The 20,415-nt window shown below is 39.6% G+C and overlaps 2 protein-coding genes across 2 annotated transcripts in view; both read right to left on the bottom strand.

Moving 5' to 3' along the window:
- Positions 1–10,813: 10,813 nt before the first annotated feature.
- Positions 10,814–14,430, bottom strand: LOC137970201 (pyroglutamylated RF-amide peptide receptor-like). Its single transcript, XM_068816721.1, has one exon. It carries the CDS (start codon positions 14,314–14,316, stop codon positions 13,393–13,395), a length of 924 nt encoding a protein of 307 aa, XP_068672822.1. The 5' UTR covers positions 14,317–14,430; the 3' UTR covers positions 10,814–13,392.
- A 2,752-nt stretch (positions 14,431–17,182) lies between these two features.
- The window catches only part of LOC137970240 (QRFP-like peptide receptor), a 7,487-nt gene continuing 4,254 nt past the window's right edge, over positions 17,183–20,415 (bottom strand). Inside the window, exon 2 of the mRNA XM_068816758.1 lies at positions 17,183–20,381. Within this exon, the coding sequence (XP_068672859.1) occupies positions 19,448–20,374 (927 nt within the window). The 5' untranslated portion in view covers positions 20,375–20,381 and the 3' untranslated portion in view covers positions 17,183–19,447. The remainder of the gene's footprint in view (positions 20,382–20,415) is intronic.

The following is a 20,415-nucleotide window of genomic DNA, read 5'->3' as shown; positions in this document are numbered from 1 at the left end:
ACAAAGGTCAATGCCACATCAAATCTTTGCTGCTTTATCAATGTCGCTGCCCTCAATTATAGTGACTAGTGGCATAACTAATATCGATAGGATAAACGTCTATTAACATAACATTTCGAGACGTTATGCCGATGTCCGAACGGAACCTCAAGGAACCAATATACCCTCATTTCGATCGGTCAGAAATTCCGGACACGCCCTTGGGCAAAAATTCATCTACGAAAATCGTTATCACATAAAGGGAATCCACTTTTGACTGACATTAAAAATTTCTGGTTAAGTTTTCAGATATTGTTATATGGCGAAGGTCAAAGAAGGGTGGGACCTCCTGGTAAGTAACGTAGAGTTTTGCGAGTAAGAAATGCTTGAGCCTGATGTCTGTTGATGAAAATTAGAATACAGCGTGCTGTTTACCTGTGATACCAAGAAGGTCTTAAACTTTAGGATACCCGACCACTAATTTGGCATATGAATCGAGATGCCTCGTTCTCCAAAGTATGCCGATTTGAGAAGACATGAGTGGCCTGTAATGATTCCGAAACTTTGCTTCCCCCGCTATTCTTCCCCATCATTACTATTCAGAAGAAGCGAAGCGCGCGCCAATTAAATTAGAAGCTATCCGTTTCAAAGAATCTAGGTCTTCTGTTTGTCGAGATATACTAAGCCGTTAGCACGCATTTAAATCCCTACATGTCCCATCACCCGGAAAAGTCTCAGTCTTCTAAGTTTACATTTGTGGGTGCACACGCATTGTTTAAACTAGTTGTTCGAATTGCATGAGCTTCTACCAGCTGCTCTTATGGACGGGTTTTGTGTCCTGAAGTTCGTGCTGTAACTCAGTACCACACTGATGACTTCCACGTATGTAGCTCTCGCACGGGCGGAGCGTTTACCGAGCCAAGTACTTAGACCCCTGACGACTTCATCAGTTCAGCAGTTTTATAGCTCCTGAGAATATTTCCAGAAATGTCACAGTGCCCCTGAAAAATCGTCTTGACAAAGTTCTTTCACTCACTGATCACAACATTAGACTGGCTCGCGAAGATAACGAGTTTGATCCTTAAGATATGAGAAACATTCAGACAACCGCCCGTTCTTTTTAGCCGGAATTCAATTTTCCGGTTTTATATTAGAGACGTATAATATGGTCTTGACGACTTACGAGCAATTTAGTTTAATAATGCTGTCCTTTAGTGTATCGTCATTTCTATCCTCGTCCGCAGTAAAGACGCACCAAGCACGCATTCACACTTTCGTCCAGAAGTGTATGCTCTTGCGTCGCACTATTTTTGTACGGGACAATTAAATGGCGAACGAAAGCGCCTGAAATTTTAATTGTCCCCCACGTCCGCTCAGACGTATTATACGTCTCTTGTATAAAAATGGCCATCCTCATCAGTGTCAGGCTCCTCACGGGTATATTGTTTGCTTCGTTTACATGTTAAGTGACCCAGTGACCAAAAAGGTCAAATCTCGTATTTTTCTTTGGATTTCAGAAATATATTACTAAACGAACAGTCGCTTAACGACCAAGTTTTATAAGCCTTGCTTTCAACAAGACACCTGTTTATTGTAACTGGAAATTTTCCATATTTAAATGGTCCGCCATTCTATGAGACAGCTGGATCTGAGGAGAAAGAGACTTCAAAGGCTTCATTAGTTTAAAGAAATGCAATGCATGTGTAGGCCGCAGACTAATGGCCGCTATGATAGAGACGTTTAATACGCCTGGGCGACTTTGGGCAATGTAAATGTAATGTGTCGTTTTATTTCGTCATTGGATTCGCCCCCTATAAAGACTGTTCACGAGACGCATTATACGTCTGGACGAACGAAATCGTTTAATAGGTCTTTGAAGACGCACTAAATGATTTATAGTTTTTTTTTTTTTTTGTTTATGTATCATTTTTTTTTTTGTTAATAACGGACGAATTAATGACGCACCAATAATACGCATTATAGTATAAAACGGTGCCAGTAGGCTGCACGGGAGTTTTGGGCTTCATATATTTCAAACTCGCAGTTTTTTTGCACATATAATAAAGCTGCATTCCCCCGCTGGAAGATTTTTAACCTTGTGAGCCGTTGACGTCACTTTTTCCTGGATCCAACCCTTTGTAGGTGTAATCGGTCCATCTTGAACCCGTGAGTAATGGCGGCCCGTGGAAATCCACAACTTACACTCACCAGTAAAAAGGCCTTTTGGAAAAAATCAAAGCTCAATAATCTCGTGGCCGGTCCAGTGTTAAGGAACTCACATTTCAAAATCTGAAGAAAAAGAGCAAAAGTCGTCAGAAGGAGACGCTAACAGCTATACAATAATCGTTAAAACAATTAAAATAACTCAGTTTCAAATTTCTTCATTGACAGAGTCCGCCCACGACCGCCACCTTCAAGACCTAATCTCTTCCCTATAACCGTCCCTAGTTCTTGCGTGAAAATAGCTCCCTAGAGAGAAATTGATAAAGTAAAAACCGCGCCACCTCGGTTAGCAGTAACTCGACAGATCAACAACGAAACAAGAAAAAATCATTTATATTACAGTCAACGATATTTTAGGGTTAACTGAGGCTATAATTTCCATCGATTTGCTTGCCAAGAATCCCCAATCCGTTTCAGCAGCGACGGCTTTTCATATGCGGGCAGTTTAAGGCCATTTTATTCCGATAAGACTTGAAAGTCAAACTATTTCCAGATGAAGATTCACGGTAGAAGTTCTTTTCCTCAATTACTTCAGTACGCTGTGACAGAGTTGGTTCGGGCGAACGAACCCGCAACTACCCGCAATGGAAGTCCGATGCCAAAACAATTTTTTGCAACTGAGCCCAAGAAATCATGCGTAAACCCTAGAAACTTAGCTGGGTTTCCAAGCCAATTAATATTTGTGCTTTAGGGCGTGTCTTGTATGCCCGGAAAATAACTAAGCACGTTATCTATGCAGATACCAGCAAACAAATGCCAGGAAATACATTTACAAAAAATGAGCCGGACTACTGAAAATGTCAGCCATTTTCCCCTTATACTACACTTCAAAAAAAACTTGAAATAAAACTAACTGTTAGTAATTTCTTTTTCTTTTTCACAAAAGGCCATGGACCTCGCGGGACGTTTGGAAATCAAAGTCGCTTAGGTTGGAAAATGATCACGATAAACAGGAAAACAAGGAACAAAGAGACAAGAAATGTACCACACAGCCTCTAAATAACGGGGAACAATGCTCTTCAGTCAATGTGACCATCTCTGGCATTGGTATTCGTTACATATTCTGGCGAACGGCCTCTGTGGGCAAGAATTGGCTGGCTACTCATCCTTATTGGGATTCACCCAATGTTATTTTCCTGTTTTTACAGCACACAGATCGGTCACGAAATTTTTTAAAGCGCCCCATAAAATACTGTTATAAACGCAAACATATGAAAACACGATAGAATTCCCGGCTGTCACACTTTGCCCTCTCAACCTCGATCAGCAAGAAAAAAATGTATGCTTTAAGGATAGCGACGTGAATTTTATCTATTATTATTGGCTTTCTGAACGGGACAGCTTCTTCTGTAACTCAGCAACGGCAGCGTTCGAGAGGGAAGGCCTTGCGGGCAGCGTCCATGATGTGTTGTTTTGTAAGCTTTCTTGTGTTTGATGGCTCAAGCAAATCGTCCCCAAACTGCACACATAAAAAAAAAAAAAAGGCAGTAATTCTGAAAGCTTGGATAGCTGCGCAAGAAAATTTCGGGAAAATTATTTTGAATATAGGAAGGTATTACCAAAAGTACGCGCAAGGACTTGAGGAAATGTTGGTCTACCGGTTTCTGTTTGTTTGAGTGGTGACTTTCTTAAAACCCCTGTGGGTGAATCAGATTTTATTGCTACTCCAACAGACGCAGGGATGTGTTACACCTTTAACGCAAATCCTGGCGAAGTAAAAAATATACTACTGATCGCTGGAGCAGGAAGGAGGTTTGTATCTCTTGTTGGATGCTCAAAATGGATGACCAAAAATAGGAAGACTATTCTGAGGGAATTTTCTGTGATAAATTCATCGACAAGGCGAGTCTTTCTTAGGCTGGGATGGAATCAATGTATTCTCCTGGAACTCTAGCGTCAATCACTTCTTGCCAGCAAAAACAAGGTTGAGTGTTTTGAACTGACGTCATTAGCCCTTTTCATCCCCGATCGACGGTCTCACATCATATATTTTTTTTTTTGGCGGGATATCCGCAATTCAAAACGGATCACAGAAAAAGCTAGCAAGGATTGTGTTTGTGGTTTTTCATGAAGAGTACGCTGTAATAACTTATTGCTTAAATCTCACGGGAAGAATAAGGAATTCGTGTGTTATAAGGTTTCGGCAAGTTGGCCTCAGCATTCCGATGATTTTATTACGCTTTCACATTGATTAGCTTCTACAAGAGCATTTTTAACTCGGGGCGGCTAGGGTGTGGAATTCCATGCCGATCACCGAATCAGCTCCTCCAATAGCTCAAATGGTGGAGCATCCGAGCCATGTAATCGGAAGGTCGGGGTTCGACTCCTGCTCGGGGAGCTTCTCGGATTCTTCCGAGTATCCCCGAGTCACCTCGAAAAAACAACACCTGCTTCATTTCATGCCCGGGGTTAACAATTATCCATACTCAAAAGATCATTCATTTCAATTAAAGTTAGGCCTCTTAGCAAAAATCCGATTTAAATGTAGTGGAGTACAATGTTTGTGACATTAGCGTTCGCGAAAAAAAAAAAAGAGACAAGAGAGAAGAAAAAAAAGAAGAAAAAAAAAAAGAAACACAAAAAAAACACTTAATTCGTCTTTTTTAATGATGAGTATCTAGTCCCCTACATGCTCTGACTTGTATATCTTCCCACAAACCAGACTTTTTCTAACTACATTTCATACTTCTCTACAGTTTAAAAAATCTAGAGGAACCGTATGAGACGGAAATGTAAAACAACAAGACTTTGAAGTTTACCCAATTCTACACAAAACGTGCCTGTTTTTCTGGAATGTTTGGCGGAAAACATAGTCAAAAGTTGGCCAAATGCCACCCTCTGTTGTATCCAGGTTTTGAGCAAATACCAAAAAGATCTTGTATTCACAAGACCCTTGCATTAGTTAGCGTTATGAAACTAAAACAATACAAAGTGGCCAAATTACATATACATAGATTTTAAGTAATTTTCTGTGCATCATCAAATTGTCTCTTTCTTTCGTTTCTTTTCTTTCTTGTCTTTCTTTTCTTGTTCTTATCTTTCTCCCTTCGTTGTTGCAAATTTTATATTTGTTTTGTCTCTTCACACCCATATTTTGCTTTATTGTCCTATCCCTTTTATTGTCGAACAAGTCTAATATTATTATTTCATTTGTTTTTTTCATTAATATTTCTCTTGCTTTTTGGGAGGAAACCGCTTTGCTCGGTTCGTTTTCACTGGTTTATTTATTATTTATATTTGCTTTAATCAGTCTTTCATTATAATTAGTTTCTTTGTTTGTTGTCATTTTCACAAGGTATAGTGGGCACTTAAGATGATTGGTTGCTGAAGCACTGTTGGCTCAGTTGTTTTAGCACCGGGCTGGTATTCGGGAGGTCGTGAGACAGTTCGACTCCGTCTGGACCAATGCTCAGAGTCTTAAAATAACTGAAGAGAAAGTGCTGCCTTTGTAATTGCACCCGCAAATGTCTAGACTTTCAAGTCTTCTCAGACTGAAGAACTATAAACCGTAGGTCCCGTCTCACAAATATCTTACACACTATTCTAGAAGGGTAGGGAACGAAGTTCCCGGTGTTGTGGCTTTCCTTCGTGAGTGTATAGGTGGGTTTGTATAGCGGGTCCACATCAGCTGGATAGCTGCCAAAACTTCAAACTGCTCAAACAAATAAATTACAGGGTTAGGGTTTAATTTAATTTGCCTGTGGTTTGTTGTTGCGTTGCAGAACCCTCTCTAGATCATGCACGAAACAAGATTCAGGTTGCCTTGACGCAGTAACGGGTAAGAACAGAATAGGGTTTTGGCTAAAAATCCTTTTTCTTGACTTCTCACCTAGAGTCATCCGGTCTCTTGCAGTGTAACATAAAAAAACCCGTGCACCTGATTTCATTTCTTCTTTTTTTCTTTTCAGACAACTTTGAGTCTTCATCGTGTGTTGTCCAAATCCTTGTTATGAAATCAGATACACGACAGACGTATATTTAAGTCGTTTCCCGGATGTTGGATCAGCTACCGTTGTGCAAAGTGCAGGTTTCCCCCGTTCGTTTGAGTACATGAGGTACGGTATACTTTGTGTGATTGCATGAAGCCGTTTCTGAAGTTTTGGTCACAACAATTTTATGCCGATCTTTAACGAGCTTGATAAAAAAAAGGAATTCGAAGCAAATTTTAATTGGTAAACAAAAGCAGTGACACCTTGCTGAAAGAGAGAACATAACATTTATTGGGATCAAAAAGGAGGTACCAAGTTCGATGATAATGATGATTATGATGATGATAATAATAAATTTAAAGCGTTCGCATCCAAAGCGTTTCGATAGCGTCCCCCACTCGTGGATTAAGAAGACACTAGAAAGTATAAAGTGTGCAGAACAACCCTGTGGCTTATCTCTGAAAGTATGAAAATCGTGGAAAACAACCTTGTTGCTACACCATCCCGTAGAAACTAGGCCAATCCAAATTAAGTGTGGCATTTTCTAGAGAGATTCCTTATCACCTCTACCGTCGGTTGCATTGCACTTGCTCTTCTTAGCTCATGGTAAACGAGTGTACGTATGAATATGAAATTCTGGATGACCTGAAAACCTTAGCGAACAACGACGACCAACAAACAGGTCTCCTTACCATTGTTAAAACCCTCAGTGACGGCATCGGAATGGAGTGGGCTTAGAGAAATGTGCTAGAGCAACCTTCAAAAGAGGTCGGCTTGAAAACACGAGAAATCTAAATCTAGACACTTCCACCTCCATAAAAGAACTAGAGCAAGAAGAACATATAAGTAGCTTGGAGTAAATAAGGGCGATTGCATTTAGCATGCAGCCACGAAAGAGAAGACCGGAAAGAATACTACAGAAAAAGTTGATTGATATTGAAAAGTGAACTCAACGCTACCACCGATGGAAGCTATAAACACAAGTACAACGTTTCCCACTTAGATTCTGTCTGTTCTCTTTCCACTTCTTCCCTCTCCGTCAGGCTAGTAAGATATTCTTTGGTGAGTGTTCAATTGAGCATGTTGGATGACATCCAGGCATATGTATCTTGGATACAAGGTTCTATCTTACCGTGGGCTACCTCAGCTTCATGGACTACTGACCTTTGAATTGTTAGTTCCAATTATAAGCGCAATGGGCCCGAATCGGTGTCAGCAATATGTAAGCCCTTCAGGTGGCTATACTGATACGTGAGTGTTGACCACCTCTAATCAGGACCTGTCAGGTTTGGCACCGTCTTCACGTCTTGTAATAGGTGCTTGACTTCCTCTTTTCCAACTCGAGGAACAAGACACTTCTTGATATGTTTAGAAGTGAATACTCTCTGAGACATTGACGCCCTGAATTTCAAGATCCATCTCTTTGCCTTTGAGTAATACCTCAACTAAAGCCCACCACCAGGTTCACAACCTGAGCAAACAGAATAACTATACTCCTGATCCATCTCCGCTTTCCTCTGGCTTCAGTAAACCTCACTGTCCTGAAGACTAGTCACTGAAGATCTCGCACCGTCTGACATTCTCGCTGATTCTTGTTTTGCTATTTTGCGTTCCATAAATTTCAGGAATTTCTGGCTTCAGCTCATGGATGAATCGATATTCCTTGTATACACAACTGAATGAACAGTCAGTATCTCTTGATACTGTCTTATCTGCTCCCTCCTCTCTTTCACTATCGCTGGAAATTGTTCCACACGTTTCTTATATATTTAGCAGCTGATGCGACTGTGTCCACACGGCCAAAACGCTCATCAAGTGCTTGCCAAGCATCTTGATATCTATCTGAACCAGGCATGAATTTGGCTAGGCTTCCTCGTATTCACACTCTAATTTCATTTCTTCGTCTCTCTCCCAAGTGCCAAACCGTGGCACGTCGCTCTGCTTCGGCGCGAATTTAGTTTCATTTCCTCCTCACATTTTTCCTCGGCTATTTTTAGCTCAAGCGCGAGCTTTTCAGCTTGTAATTTCTTTCTCAAATTGATGTCTTACTTCACTGGATGATACCATAGACTCTTTGTGCGTAAATAAGAGCGGTGTTTGTCCTCCCGTTGGGTTTCGCAACTCATTTGGTTGACAAACTTCGGTCTGTCACCCCGGTAAGGGTCAGTTTGTTACCAAAGGTCGAAGCCGTGGCCACTTTTGTGATAAAGCCACCTCCTTCGAAAGCTGTTTTATTGATATATTACCGCCTGACGTGCTCGCACGACTGCTATTGCTTTCATGGTGGGTTGAGATGAAAGTCCAATCTTTGTCAATTGATTCTGATGTGAAATTGTGACCGTGGGAATATTTTATCCAGGAAAATTTGACTCAAATTGGTGACTCCTTAGAATTCAGTCTCCGGCCTTGGGATCTTATTATGACCGTTGACAACCAAGAAAGTGAAAAATGGCTCAAATCGCGTCGGATCTGGGAAATAACCACACAGGAAGGAAGTTACCCACGTTGGCAATAAGATTAGGCTTTTTAGTTGAGATTTTTTTCATGCATATAATTATCTTCTTAAACGTTTTATCGGGATTCCCATACAAATCCTTATAGTTTGTTGGCCATGCTCACACTGAGCTTGGGGTACCTGTGGATGAAGGTTGTCGTTGTTGTTGTCTCGCGTATTTCCACAAGAATTAACTCCACATTCGGCTCCAAGGGACTGCCAAAAATGTGCCCGAATGACATTCTTATTGCACTGGCTCGTTTTATCACATTACACAACTGTATTATAAACTCAACGTTAAATAGTAACGTTATATAGTAACGTTTATATAATGTAATAACGTTTTTATAGACGCTAGTATTATTATTTTTTCTGCTTTTTCCTTTAATATATATGATATAATAATGTACATATATACAAATTTTTACCATAGAATTTTAGAATATTTAGCTTAGATTGACATAGTTGTTTTTTACATTTATATTTAGTTGTATTTGTAAGGCACATTAGATCATATACTGTAATGCATTTTGCGCCATAGAAGTATTAAATTATTATTATTATTATTATGATTATTATTATTATTATTATTATTAACGTTAGATAGTTATCACTGGACGCTAAAAACTCAACTTGCGCCCGCTCAAAAAAAAACAATTGTTCTTATGACGTCATGCACGAACGGAAGGCACAAGGTGGACGAGGCCTTGTCCAATTGGAACTGACCTTTAAGACTACCATTATTGGCCTAGATTCCTACTTGACATCAAGCAATAATCGACTCCTTCAGTTGGTCCAAAGACACGAGAAAAAAAAAGAAAAAGCTGTATTCTATCCCAAGAGAGGCTGAAAAATACAGGCGCGAATAAGACCTTCAAGAGACGCCTCCTAGACATGATGAAGCAGCGGTTCTGCGTGCAAAAAAATATAAAAGCAACCGCAAGACGCCAGGGCCAACAACAATTGCAGAAGAGATGGGAAGAAAAAGAAATGCACGGTAGATATCCCCTACGGATAAGAGAAGCCAATGTTGACAAACCAGTGGCTAAAATCGAGGGGATTAAATCAGAAACAGAGGGACTAATTACAGCGGCGCAAGACCAAGCTCTCCTTACCCGAGCATACCAGCATCATATTATAAAAGATGCCACTGATCCCCATTGCCGCCATTGTAAAAAATCCAAAGACCACGTTGTATGAGCCTCATGCAGAACTGGCAAAGACAGAATATATCCATCGACACAACAAGGTTGCCACCCACCTACATTGGAATATCTGCAGGGAACTCAAGATGGATACTTTAAACAAGTGGTATGAACATGATCCAAAAACAGTAGTAGAAAAAGACGATATCACTAACCTGTATGTTATGCCCATCGAGACAGATAGAACAATACCAGCATACCGCCCAGACATTGTGATCAAGAATAAGCGGGAAAACAAATGTACCCTTATGAACGTGGCTATACCATCGGATAAAAACAATTCCCTTAAAGTATGAGATTCAGAGAAACTGTCCAAATACAAGGATTTGGAGATAGAAATAGCTCGTATATGAAGATGAGAACAGTGGTTATTCCCGGTCAGGTTGTCATCCTCTCTTACCTACACGTAGCAAAGGTTTAGGAAAGGTCTAATTTTTTTAATATTGTTATGAAGTAAATGTCAAAAATTGTTTTCGATGGTAACAGAAGGAAACTCGTAGAAAAAATGTTTTTCATTTTATTTAATTTTAATTTTGTTACTTTTTTATTTTTCAGAGAAAACTTTGTCTTTCTTCAAATTGGTTACAAGATACTCGGTTACGAATTACGTGAACAACAAGTAGCCTTCGGCATCGAATCATTGTTAGGTAATGCAATTTTTCCCTTAAATAAACCGTTGCACTGTAACTAAAATTTTCATTGCCTTTATCCATTAATTGTTAAATAGCATTACGCATGCATATGCATCCTTTCTGCAGAGCTGTTGGTTCCCTATCTTTTTACCGCCTCATTTTAACGAAGAGATCCTTATCATTTAGCAAAATAACATTGTAAAGCTTTGTCTAAAATTCGAAACATTTCATGGCCTTCGAACTGAAAAATGTCTATTTTCGTGAAAGAACAAGCTGATGTTTTTTATAAGTTTTATTCCTTGCTGATACATAGATTGATTTAATATTATTATTTTAACTTTTTGCAGGTGAGATTGGTGGAAACATGGGTCTTTTCCTTGGTTGTAGTCTAATGACAATATTTGAATTTGGCGACCTACTCGTCGCCTTGATTTACATTCGTAACATGCAAAGGGGATATCAAATGTGAATCACCCACGGCATTAAGCAAACAAGAGCTGGACTTAGCTTTGCGTTCGTCTTACAAGACGCCATGGTTAATTGATGTGAAGAGGACGGGACACCTGTTCCATGTAATCTGAGTGAACTTAAACACTGATGAAATGAAAAAGAAAGAATAGAAAACATGAAGAGGGGAGAAGATCATCATTATAATGTCGCGCTATTATAGCCAGGGTACAGGGTTAAAGAAGCTTCTTCTAAACGACATACCCAATTCAAGACTCGAGTGAAAAAACTATACTCTATTTCAGACCAAATGGTCAAAATCGATACCATATTTCAGATTAAAACGGCTAAAAAAACGTACCCATTGGGACCCCACATACCTACATATCCCATATAAGGGAGTACGCCATTCCCCCCCCCCCCACCCCCCACGGTAAAATGCTCACCCGTGGCCTCACATCTAAAAGCAGGCGCGTAGCGTCCTATACGCATATACGCACGTGCGTACTTGAAGTGACCAGAAAATTTTGAAATTTTTAGCAATTGTTTCTATTCTTAACATTTTACTTGTACGCAACCAAGATTTCGTGATGAAAGCACCACTTTGATTAAATTCTAAAAACTAAAACAAAAGCCATACCATGTTCTAACTTAGTTTGGCATTGTACCTTTTTTTTGCACTAACAATGCAGTGTTGTTTGGCCAGCGTGCAACAAAAAGGCGAGGTTGCAAAGGAGCGACGTTCCAAGAACGTTCGTGGCAAAGGAGCGACGTTCCGAGAACGTTCTTGACAATTCCAATCACGCTAGCTGAGACAACCAAAACAATGTTTTGTTTGCACCAAGTTTGCTCAAAATAAGGGCAAGACGCTTTGTTCTTTGCTTGTATTCACACAACTATTTCGACAAGAAATAAAGAACGGAGTATTTTTCGCTCAGTTTACTTAGGTTTCTAGATCATATGTACTTGTGCGAACTCGAAAAAATGACCACGCTACGCGCCTGAAAAGGAACTACAATTACCCGTTGGGGTCAGTAACCGATCTAATTAAAAGTTCTACGTAAGTTACTTCATAATAGAGAAATCAAATACAACAAAATTTTCGTCCAAAACCATGGGTTTCGAGGCCAGAAAACAAAAATATAAATTCCCCCAACCCGGACCGGTCCCCCAAAAAGAATTTTCGAGTCTCCAATGAAGTTCACAACAATAAATATAGATTGAAGAAAAAAATACATTTTTTATTTTTTACAAGACATGTTTGGACATACTTATGCCATCTTCAGTTGTGAATGAGGTGCACAATTTTAATTTAAACCTATTTATAAGAAAAATACAATGGATACATTGATACATTATTCACATGCTAAAAGGGTGGCTAAGAGAATTAGATATTTATCCTCGCGACAAAGCCGTTAACAAAGATAAACTGAAAAAACAAGTTCGTTGTAGTGTAAAACTGAATATAACCAATGAGAGTAAACTGAAACAGGTAGGCCAACATGTTATAGCTGTTGGTGAAGAGTATATAGGTTTGTTTTATTTGATACGCAAAGCTTCTTTTATTTTTATTTTAAAATGCGAGTTGGCTGAGTTTAATATTGTGAAACATTCTGTGGAGCAAGAGTCTCGACAAGCTTTTGATGACGCGAGATGTTTGTACACTTGAGAGGCCTTGTCCAGAACAAGGTGCTCACGTATGCGAGTAGTGACATGATATGACGAGCGGTTTCGCCAACGTAAGTGGCATTACATCCAACACAAGGAAAATTAAACACTACGTGCGAGCGAGTGGCACAAAATCTTTCACAATAAAGAACTGTTTTGCTTAACAGTGGAAAAGACTAACTTTATGTAAATATTAGTGCAATACATTCTGAGTAATTTAAGCCTTTTTTGTGTTACTTTCGAAACTGAAAATACCAATACAAGGGAGCTTATAAAAATGAGTGTTGGAAAAATCCTAGCTAGTTTTATTACGAGTCTGACAGGCGTGACCAATTTCCCAGTTAACATACTCCCGCTGATCTTATCAATCGTCCAACATGGGAAACATTTTTTTCGTGAAATTGTGACGAGTTCTTGAATGTTCTTAATGAAACCAAACCATGTGTTGTTTATTTGATAAACCCTGTGACAAGTGTTCTAAGTAATTAGAATATGAAATCACATGATTTCGAGTGCGATGAGCACAAGTAAATTTTTCAAAGGCTAACCAAATTCTGCGACATGACAACCCTGATTGACATGCTAGCACTTTGTGAAACGTAAATAGGAAACTGAAATAAAAATTCTCCATCAAACTCTGATTTAGAACGTCGTTACTTTCTCCTAACCTGTCCGCCATTTTGTTTTGTTGCGCTTACTCGACTTAATTTCCCGTCAGTCAATTTAATTTCAACTTTTCTTTGCACTGTTTGGGTTTAAATGACGTGTTCTTAGCTAGTAAGCATGCTGGAATTTTTGCATGTTCATTTAGGATATTACTTGCACATCAAAGAACGTTTAACTGATGATCTAAATCGTCTGCTCTGAAGACTGTAAACGAATGGATTGACTGTCGAATTTAGGCATGTGAGCACCACTGACCACTTGTACAGCGGTGAAGCGTACACTGAATTGGAAACTTGAAATGCCAGGATATACAGAATGAGGTTCGGTAGCCAACAAACTGCGTAAATGACTGTTAAAGTTATAGCCAATTTAGTGGCCTTTATTCTTGGCATTAAAAAGACCGTGCGTCTGGGTTGTGAGGTGGCTTCCGGTTTTTTAATCCACAGTTGATAAACCACCTTTGAATATAAAATAATCATGAAGACTATGGGCAATATTCCTGCCACTGTAAACCAGAGAATGCCATATACTTTGGGGAGAATTGGGCTAGGCCAAGTTTCGATGCAAAAGTCGGTTTTTTCATCAAAAGACATAATAAAAAATAAAGGAAGATTTAGAAGTACAGCAAAGGTCCAAGACATTAGGACCAATCCTCGAAGTTTTGGCTTCGAAAGGCTCTGAAGACGACAAAATGGTCTCGAAATAACGCGACGGCGTTCGAAAGCGATCGTGACCAGCGAGAAAACGGATGCAGCACCAGCTGTCCACATGAGATTTCCACCAGTGACAAAACGGCATAACAAGTCCCCAGTGATTCCCAAAGGATGAGAAAAGGTTTTGTGTAAAACGTAACGTGGAATTGCAAAAATGGCAACCAGCAGATCAGCTGTGGCTAAATTCAGAAAAAGGAAGTCGAGAGTCGAACGGCGAAATCGGAATCTCTTCCTTTGGAGAATAATCATGCAAACCAATAAATTTCCAACCAAATCAGCCACACATAGAAGTGAAAATGCTACTAGAACCGCGAAATCGTTTGCAGGAGGCATTCTCTTTTCAAAGAAGTGGATTGCCATACTGAAAACTAGCAAGGAGTAAGAAATTCAAAAATACCCATACAGACGATTCAAGTACAGAATGCTTCTTCAATGTAGTTAACAACCGGTTTGAGGAAGTGAAGTTCACTAACCCCTTATGTTTTCTTATGAAAAAAAACTTTTCCTGTACGTGATGAGTAACATGATCGCTATGAATATTCAATAAAGATTTCATGTGATTGCTATACGCAAACAGGCCATTTTTGCCACCGGTCGTTATGCATACACTCTTGTGAACACAGGTGCATGATGAAAAAAGACCCATTCAAAACGGAAAGGTCGAAACTGTATGTCATGAATTTTGTTTCGTTTAATATTCAAGATAGTAGTATTGACGACATCGGGAAATCCTACAGTAAAAGAAGTATAGCCCTTTCGCAAGTGGGAAAAAAATTATCAGGAGTTATTACCCATCTTTCCTAACATGTAAAAATTGTTGCGCCACTGTTAAGCTCTGCTTTCTTTAGTTAAGTCCCGAAAAATGACGAGACAGGGAAATTAGCGTGTGAACAAAAATCATGTTTGAATAATACGAGCTGGTCAGGACTTTCAAAGTTCAAGCGTTTAATAAAGTATATGAAAACTTCAACTTTATTTGGGGCTCTTTATGCGAAGTCATCTTCTGAAACTTATTTAATCAATAATGTTGTCGTTTGAAGTTGTGATAGAACCACTATAATTAAAGTGCATGGGATAAAAGCTATAAAAAGAGTACTTGAAGCTAAAGATGTGAGGAAGTCAACCTGCCTCATTGTTTTGAATATTTTTAAGTCTGTTTTGATAACTGCTTGCAAATGGTTTACGTTTCGATTCGTCTGTTAATGGATTTCTTTTATTTCGACAGGAAAAATACATGTAAATTATCTCTAATAGAAAAAATACCCCGCCGTTCATATGAAAGTGAGCTTATCATTTACTGTCACAACTTTTAAATAACTATTTCAAATAAGATCAATATATCTCCATATTTTCAAGTCATCCTGAATCACCATATTGATATCACTATCTCCTCCGCGTAAGCCTTTATCAAGTAATCTTCGCTTTAGCTTCGCCAATTCTTGGGTTTCACTCACGTGATCAACAGCCATGCTTTTCAACGAAAACAAAAGAAGACGTTAGCATAGTAATAGCTTTCAATTCTCGGAGGATTGGATCGGGACACCAACATGGTTGCCATTTCATTGTTTGGTGACACCAACATGGCGGCCGTGACGTCATGTGAAATCCAAGAATTGCAAGCTCGTCACCATTCCACCAGATGGTTAAGAATCAACTTACTCTCCCAACCCTCGTGACAAAGCACACGCATCGCCTTCTACCATGACAGAGTCAACTTACCGGGGGGTAGAAGGGAGGAGCACTCAGTCCAGTCTTCAGTCAGCCATTACTTAAGCCCAGACTCCTTGACGAGGTTAAGCACGAAGTTTACGCTAAACGGCAAACGTCGGAGTGAAATTAGGGTTTTGCGAAAAATGGAAGAACCCTGCTTGATATTAGCTCATTTCTGTCCTGTCTCAAAGGAACGAGACAAGTTAAAATGAGAGAATTTCCAAGCTTTTATGATAAGCAGGAGCCTGCCGTTCCCGTTTGCTGTTGGCTGTAAATGTCATGCTCAACCTCTCTTTTAACTCGTGGATACTCGAAGCATAGGAACCGGAGTTGTTTTGGGCACTGCGATATGCAGATGTGTCACTCGTCCACTAAGGTGTAAATATCTTCGTAATTAGTCGGCTCCGAACGAGAAGCTTGACATTTGCCACCCATTTGCCCTAGATCCATCGTTTCCGAGAGCTCCTCTCCCGCTCTGTCCGCAGGTTTTTCACAGGGCGATTACAAAACGATTGTAAGTGGCTTCAATTGGACTTCGAATGTTTCAAATGAGTGATATGGCCAACTTGGAGACTGAATTTTATGAGCCTTTGACACGCTAAGGCGCTAAAACGGCTAAACATGACGAGGAGATGAGCATTTGCTGCTCCGAGGGGGTAAGCTTATATAAATACCATCTTGCTGGAAAGTGACCTTGAAATGAGCAAATCTCGTACTAATAAGGGACAGTCCATTAGTTATAAGGATGACCGGGTCTGGGAAAAACCCAACGGGCTTTGAAAAATTTCCTGTCGGTGGCGACGGGTCTTGTGTTTTTTCTTTTTTCTAGAACAAAGTGACTGGGTTTTTAAAAAAATCTTGACTATATATAATTAACCTATAACTGCGGCAGAAATACAACAGTTGTTTGGCGAGAACAACACGTAGAACCTGTATTCGTATTGAAATTCAACCAATTAAACAATTGCGATACTTAAGTATCAAATAAATCATAAGGGAGCGCCTCAAAAACTTGTGGGGAGGAAGGGGGGAAAGGAAGGGGGGAGGGAGGGGAGGGGTACTGATGAGAAATTATCTACTATCGAAAAAGTTTGGAGGATCCCTACTTGCTGCATTGAAGGACGGTGCCTACTAATTCAAAAGTATTTTTGCCCCCCCGGGAAGGGGGGGGGGGAGTTGCTGATGAGCAATTATCTGCTATCGAAAACGTTTGGAGGACCCCAACTTGCTGCATTAAAGGACGGTGATTAGAGCAGGAGATGTAGATTTCAATAAGTGTTACTGAAATCCAAAAAGAAAATTGGGGGTAACCACGCATTTTTCAAGGATAATTGATGAATAATATTTGTAAAAAGCTTTAAAATACAAAGTGATGTATGGCGTTCTTTCTCAAAAATGCATGGTTACCCCCAATTTTCTTTTTGGATACCAAGAGTACTGAACTAAGACCTACTATTCGGATAGTTTTAATTGGCGGTAACCATGCATTTTTCAAACATAATATATGAATATGAATAATATTTGTAAAAAGCTTTAAAATACAAAGCGATGTATGGCGTTCTTTCTCAAAAATGCATGGTTACTCCCAATTTTCTTTTTGGATACCAAGAGTACTAACTAAGATCTACTTTCTTCGGATAATTTTAAACCGCGCAAAAATATCACTGCATTAGTAAACATCACCAATAGGAAACCCGAGTATCTTGAGATGCTCAGAACATATGCGCAATAACAATAGTAGTGCTGCACCGTCCATAAATAAAAGGGAGCCCCTTTTACTATCCCTAAAATTTCAGACACAAACAGGAGCCCATGACTAGTAGTGAACAATAGCCCTATGTTCCTGTCACGGCGTTTTCACAGACCGATTTATTTTTAGATTGAATTTCCAGCGAATGAGACTCGGAGCACGATGACCAATCACAAGAAGTTAACTTGACATCATAGCGTCACCGAACCGGAACTGCCTTTGTTTTTGCGAAAAAGGTGGTCTGAAAATAGATGGGTCTGTAAAAATGCCGTAAAAATGCTTAGTTTGGGAGTTTTTCACTCCTATTCATGGGCTCCTGGCATCAACCAATACATGATGCAGAACGAAACAAATTAAAGCAAAAACACCAAAGAGCATAACGATCCGCTTAGAAACGCAGAAAAAAGGCAAGGCAAACCAAAGCCTATAGAAAGCCAGCTATCTCACTGATACATGGCATCGCACAACCTAAAAGGTGCTCATGAACATAAAAATCCCATGGGTCGGGCGGGTCAAAGCTTTAAACTTTAAAGCTTTGACTTTGGTCAACCCCATTTACACTATTGAATATTATATTTTGTTAAATTGTGTTTACATTGGCTAATGACAATTTCTGTTTTCATTATTTAAGGTGTTCCCCCCCCCCCCCCGGCACTTGAGAGTGTTTATATTTTTTAAACACCCCCCTTTTGACCGCTAATTTTTAGGGGGCATGCTCCTAATGTAAGGTCAGCAAGGAAAACTCGCTCACGCCGTGCAAAAGAATATGCGGGAATTTTGACAGGTCACGGATTTTGTGTGGAGCAAAGTTGTCGAAATGACACAGATATTTTTGCCAGCTGCTATTTAGCTCTTATTCCTTAACATTTCAAAGGATGAACAAAAACTTTAAATACTTCCAAAGTGAACTCTACGGTGGCTTTAAAGTAAATTTTATTAGAACATGAACAAAAACAGATTTTTTTGTAAATGTGACAAGCAAATCTGTTAATTAAAACAACTGAGCTGCCCGTGAAGTGTTTTGGATGCCTTGCGCCTCGTGTTAGAAATTTCCACTGATCGAACAATCAAGCTTCCTGAATCTTGGTCCGAATCTTCAGGAGCGGAATACATATCCCTATATCACAACTATTAATTTTCTCACGCATAATTTCGACCAATTCATCATCTATCTTGACCGCGTCCTCGGCAAAAATACTCTTTCTTCTTTTGACAAACGAGGAAGCTATATATAATGCGAACTTGTATTGATCCGAACCGTGAGTTGTAACTAACCAGGCTATATGTGCATAAACATTCATAGGCGTACCACAGGGGGCCCGGACAAACTGTGTGACCGTTAATATCTTTCACATAATTTCGAGAAAATCCAAGATATCGTAGTGCTATAATAATCACGTATGATAACAAAATAAAAGTATTTTCAACTGAAGTATTGTTTGTGGTAATCCTTGTGGCTGACAACGACGAATTTGAGTGATTTGAAGGGTTTGTGTTCGATGTTCACTGATGATGTTAACGTTTCCTTAAATATTTTATATTTTATATTTTAACTGACACTCAAGACTTTTAAAAACTGTCTCTCTTTGGAATTGGATTTTTAAAGATCAGCAATTTTTAAATCATTGTTCATTATAACTATTGGGCCGCATGCTTATAATTACTTCACAATTTTGTAGATTTTTAATAATTTTATTGTAAGTCTTATTTTAATTTTTTTATTTAACTTGTAATGAGCGCCAATAGTTAGTTAGTAGTTATATGCGATTTCGTGCTACCCCCGTTAAATAAAGACTTTACTCACTCACTCACTCAGTCACGCACGCACGCACGCACGCACGTACGCACTCACTCACTCACGCACTCACGTACTCACTATTGTCTCTGCTGACTACCCCTGCGAAACGAAGAAGTTAATATCCACGTTCCCAAGGCCTCACCCCTTGTCTTAGCCCCGACCTAAAGGAAATGTTTATGCCATGAGAACGAGAATGAACTAAACGTCTAAGGGCATTACACTGGACAACAGAATTATTTTACGCCAACAAGATCCGCTGAGCGGTAGGTCCTGCAACAAAGGGCCCCCTTAATGTGTCTGCGGAAGTTAGTGCTATGAAGAGCATAAATAAATGGGTTCATTGCTGAATTAAATCCCACGAGTACAACTGAAGCAAAATAAGTTTTTGAACCATAAGCATCTAAGTCAGGCTTTAACTGAGTCAGCATGTAGACCACCAAGTTTGGCAAGCGGCATGCTGCATACATAATACTAACTACAATCACCATTTTGGTAACTTTTCGTCGTGCTCGAATCCTCGTCTGCTGGGATATCAATGTCGCACGCTCATTGTTAGGCCATATAATACAAAGGACCCTCGAATACAGGTAAACCATTGTTATTGTAGGGATAGCACCAAAAATAAAGAAGCAGGCAATGGTGTAAGCTATCCCTAGGTCTTCGTTCGACCAATTTTCTACACAATAACTTACTCCATCTTTATGGCAAACAACAAAGAACAAAGGCAAGTCGACAAGCACGGCATAAATCCAGCTAGAGATTATTAGTCCCTCTAATCGACGATCTGTTAGCTGCCATCGGCTGCTGAGGGGCTTCCTGACTGCTATGTAACGCTCAAAAGCAATCGCTACAAGAGAGAAAGTTGACGCCGCCTGGCCAACCCAAAGAAAATTTCCACCAGTTAGGAACTTACACAAGTAATCTCCTTGTGCACCATTTGGATGTTGAAATGTCCATTTGATGATGTACTGCAGAGTGATAGAAATCGCAACCATCATGTCTGACACGGCCAGATTAACGAGTAGGAAATTGATTGGCGCTCTCATGCCATTGAAGCGTGAAACCACCAGGCAAACCAAGCTGTTTCCAATAATATTTGTAAGAACTATCACTGAGAACGCCACAGTCAAACCAAGATCGAATGACGTCAAAGATGTCATAGCTTTCCTGACCAATTGTGAAAATTAAGAACAATTAGACT

The sequence above is a fragment of the Montipora foliosa genome, chromosome 9, assembly GCF_036669935.1.
Source record: "Montipora foliosa isolate CH-2021 chromosome 9, ASM3666993v2, whole genome shotgun sequence".
Taxonomy (NCBI): Eukaryota; Metazoa; Cnidaria; class Anthozoa; order Scleractinia; family Acroporidae; genus Montipora; species Montipora foliosa.
The sequence above is the reverse complement of the archived record's forward strand: the minus strand, read 5'-3'. Positions and strand labels throughout refer to the sequence as shown.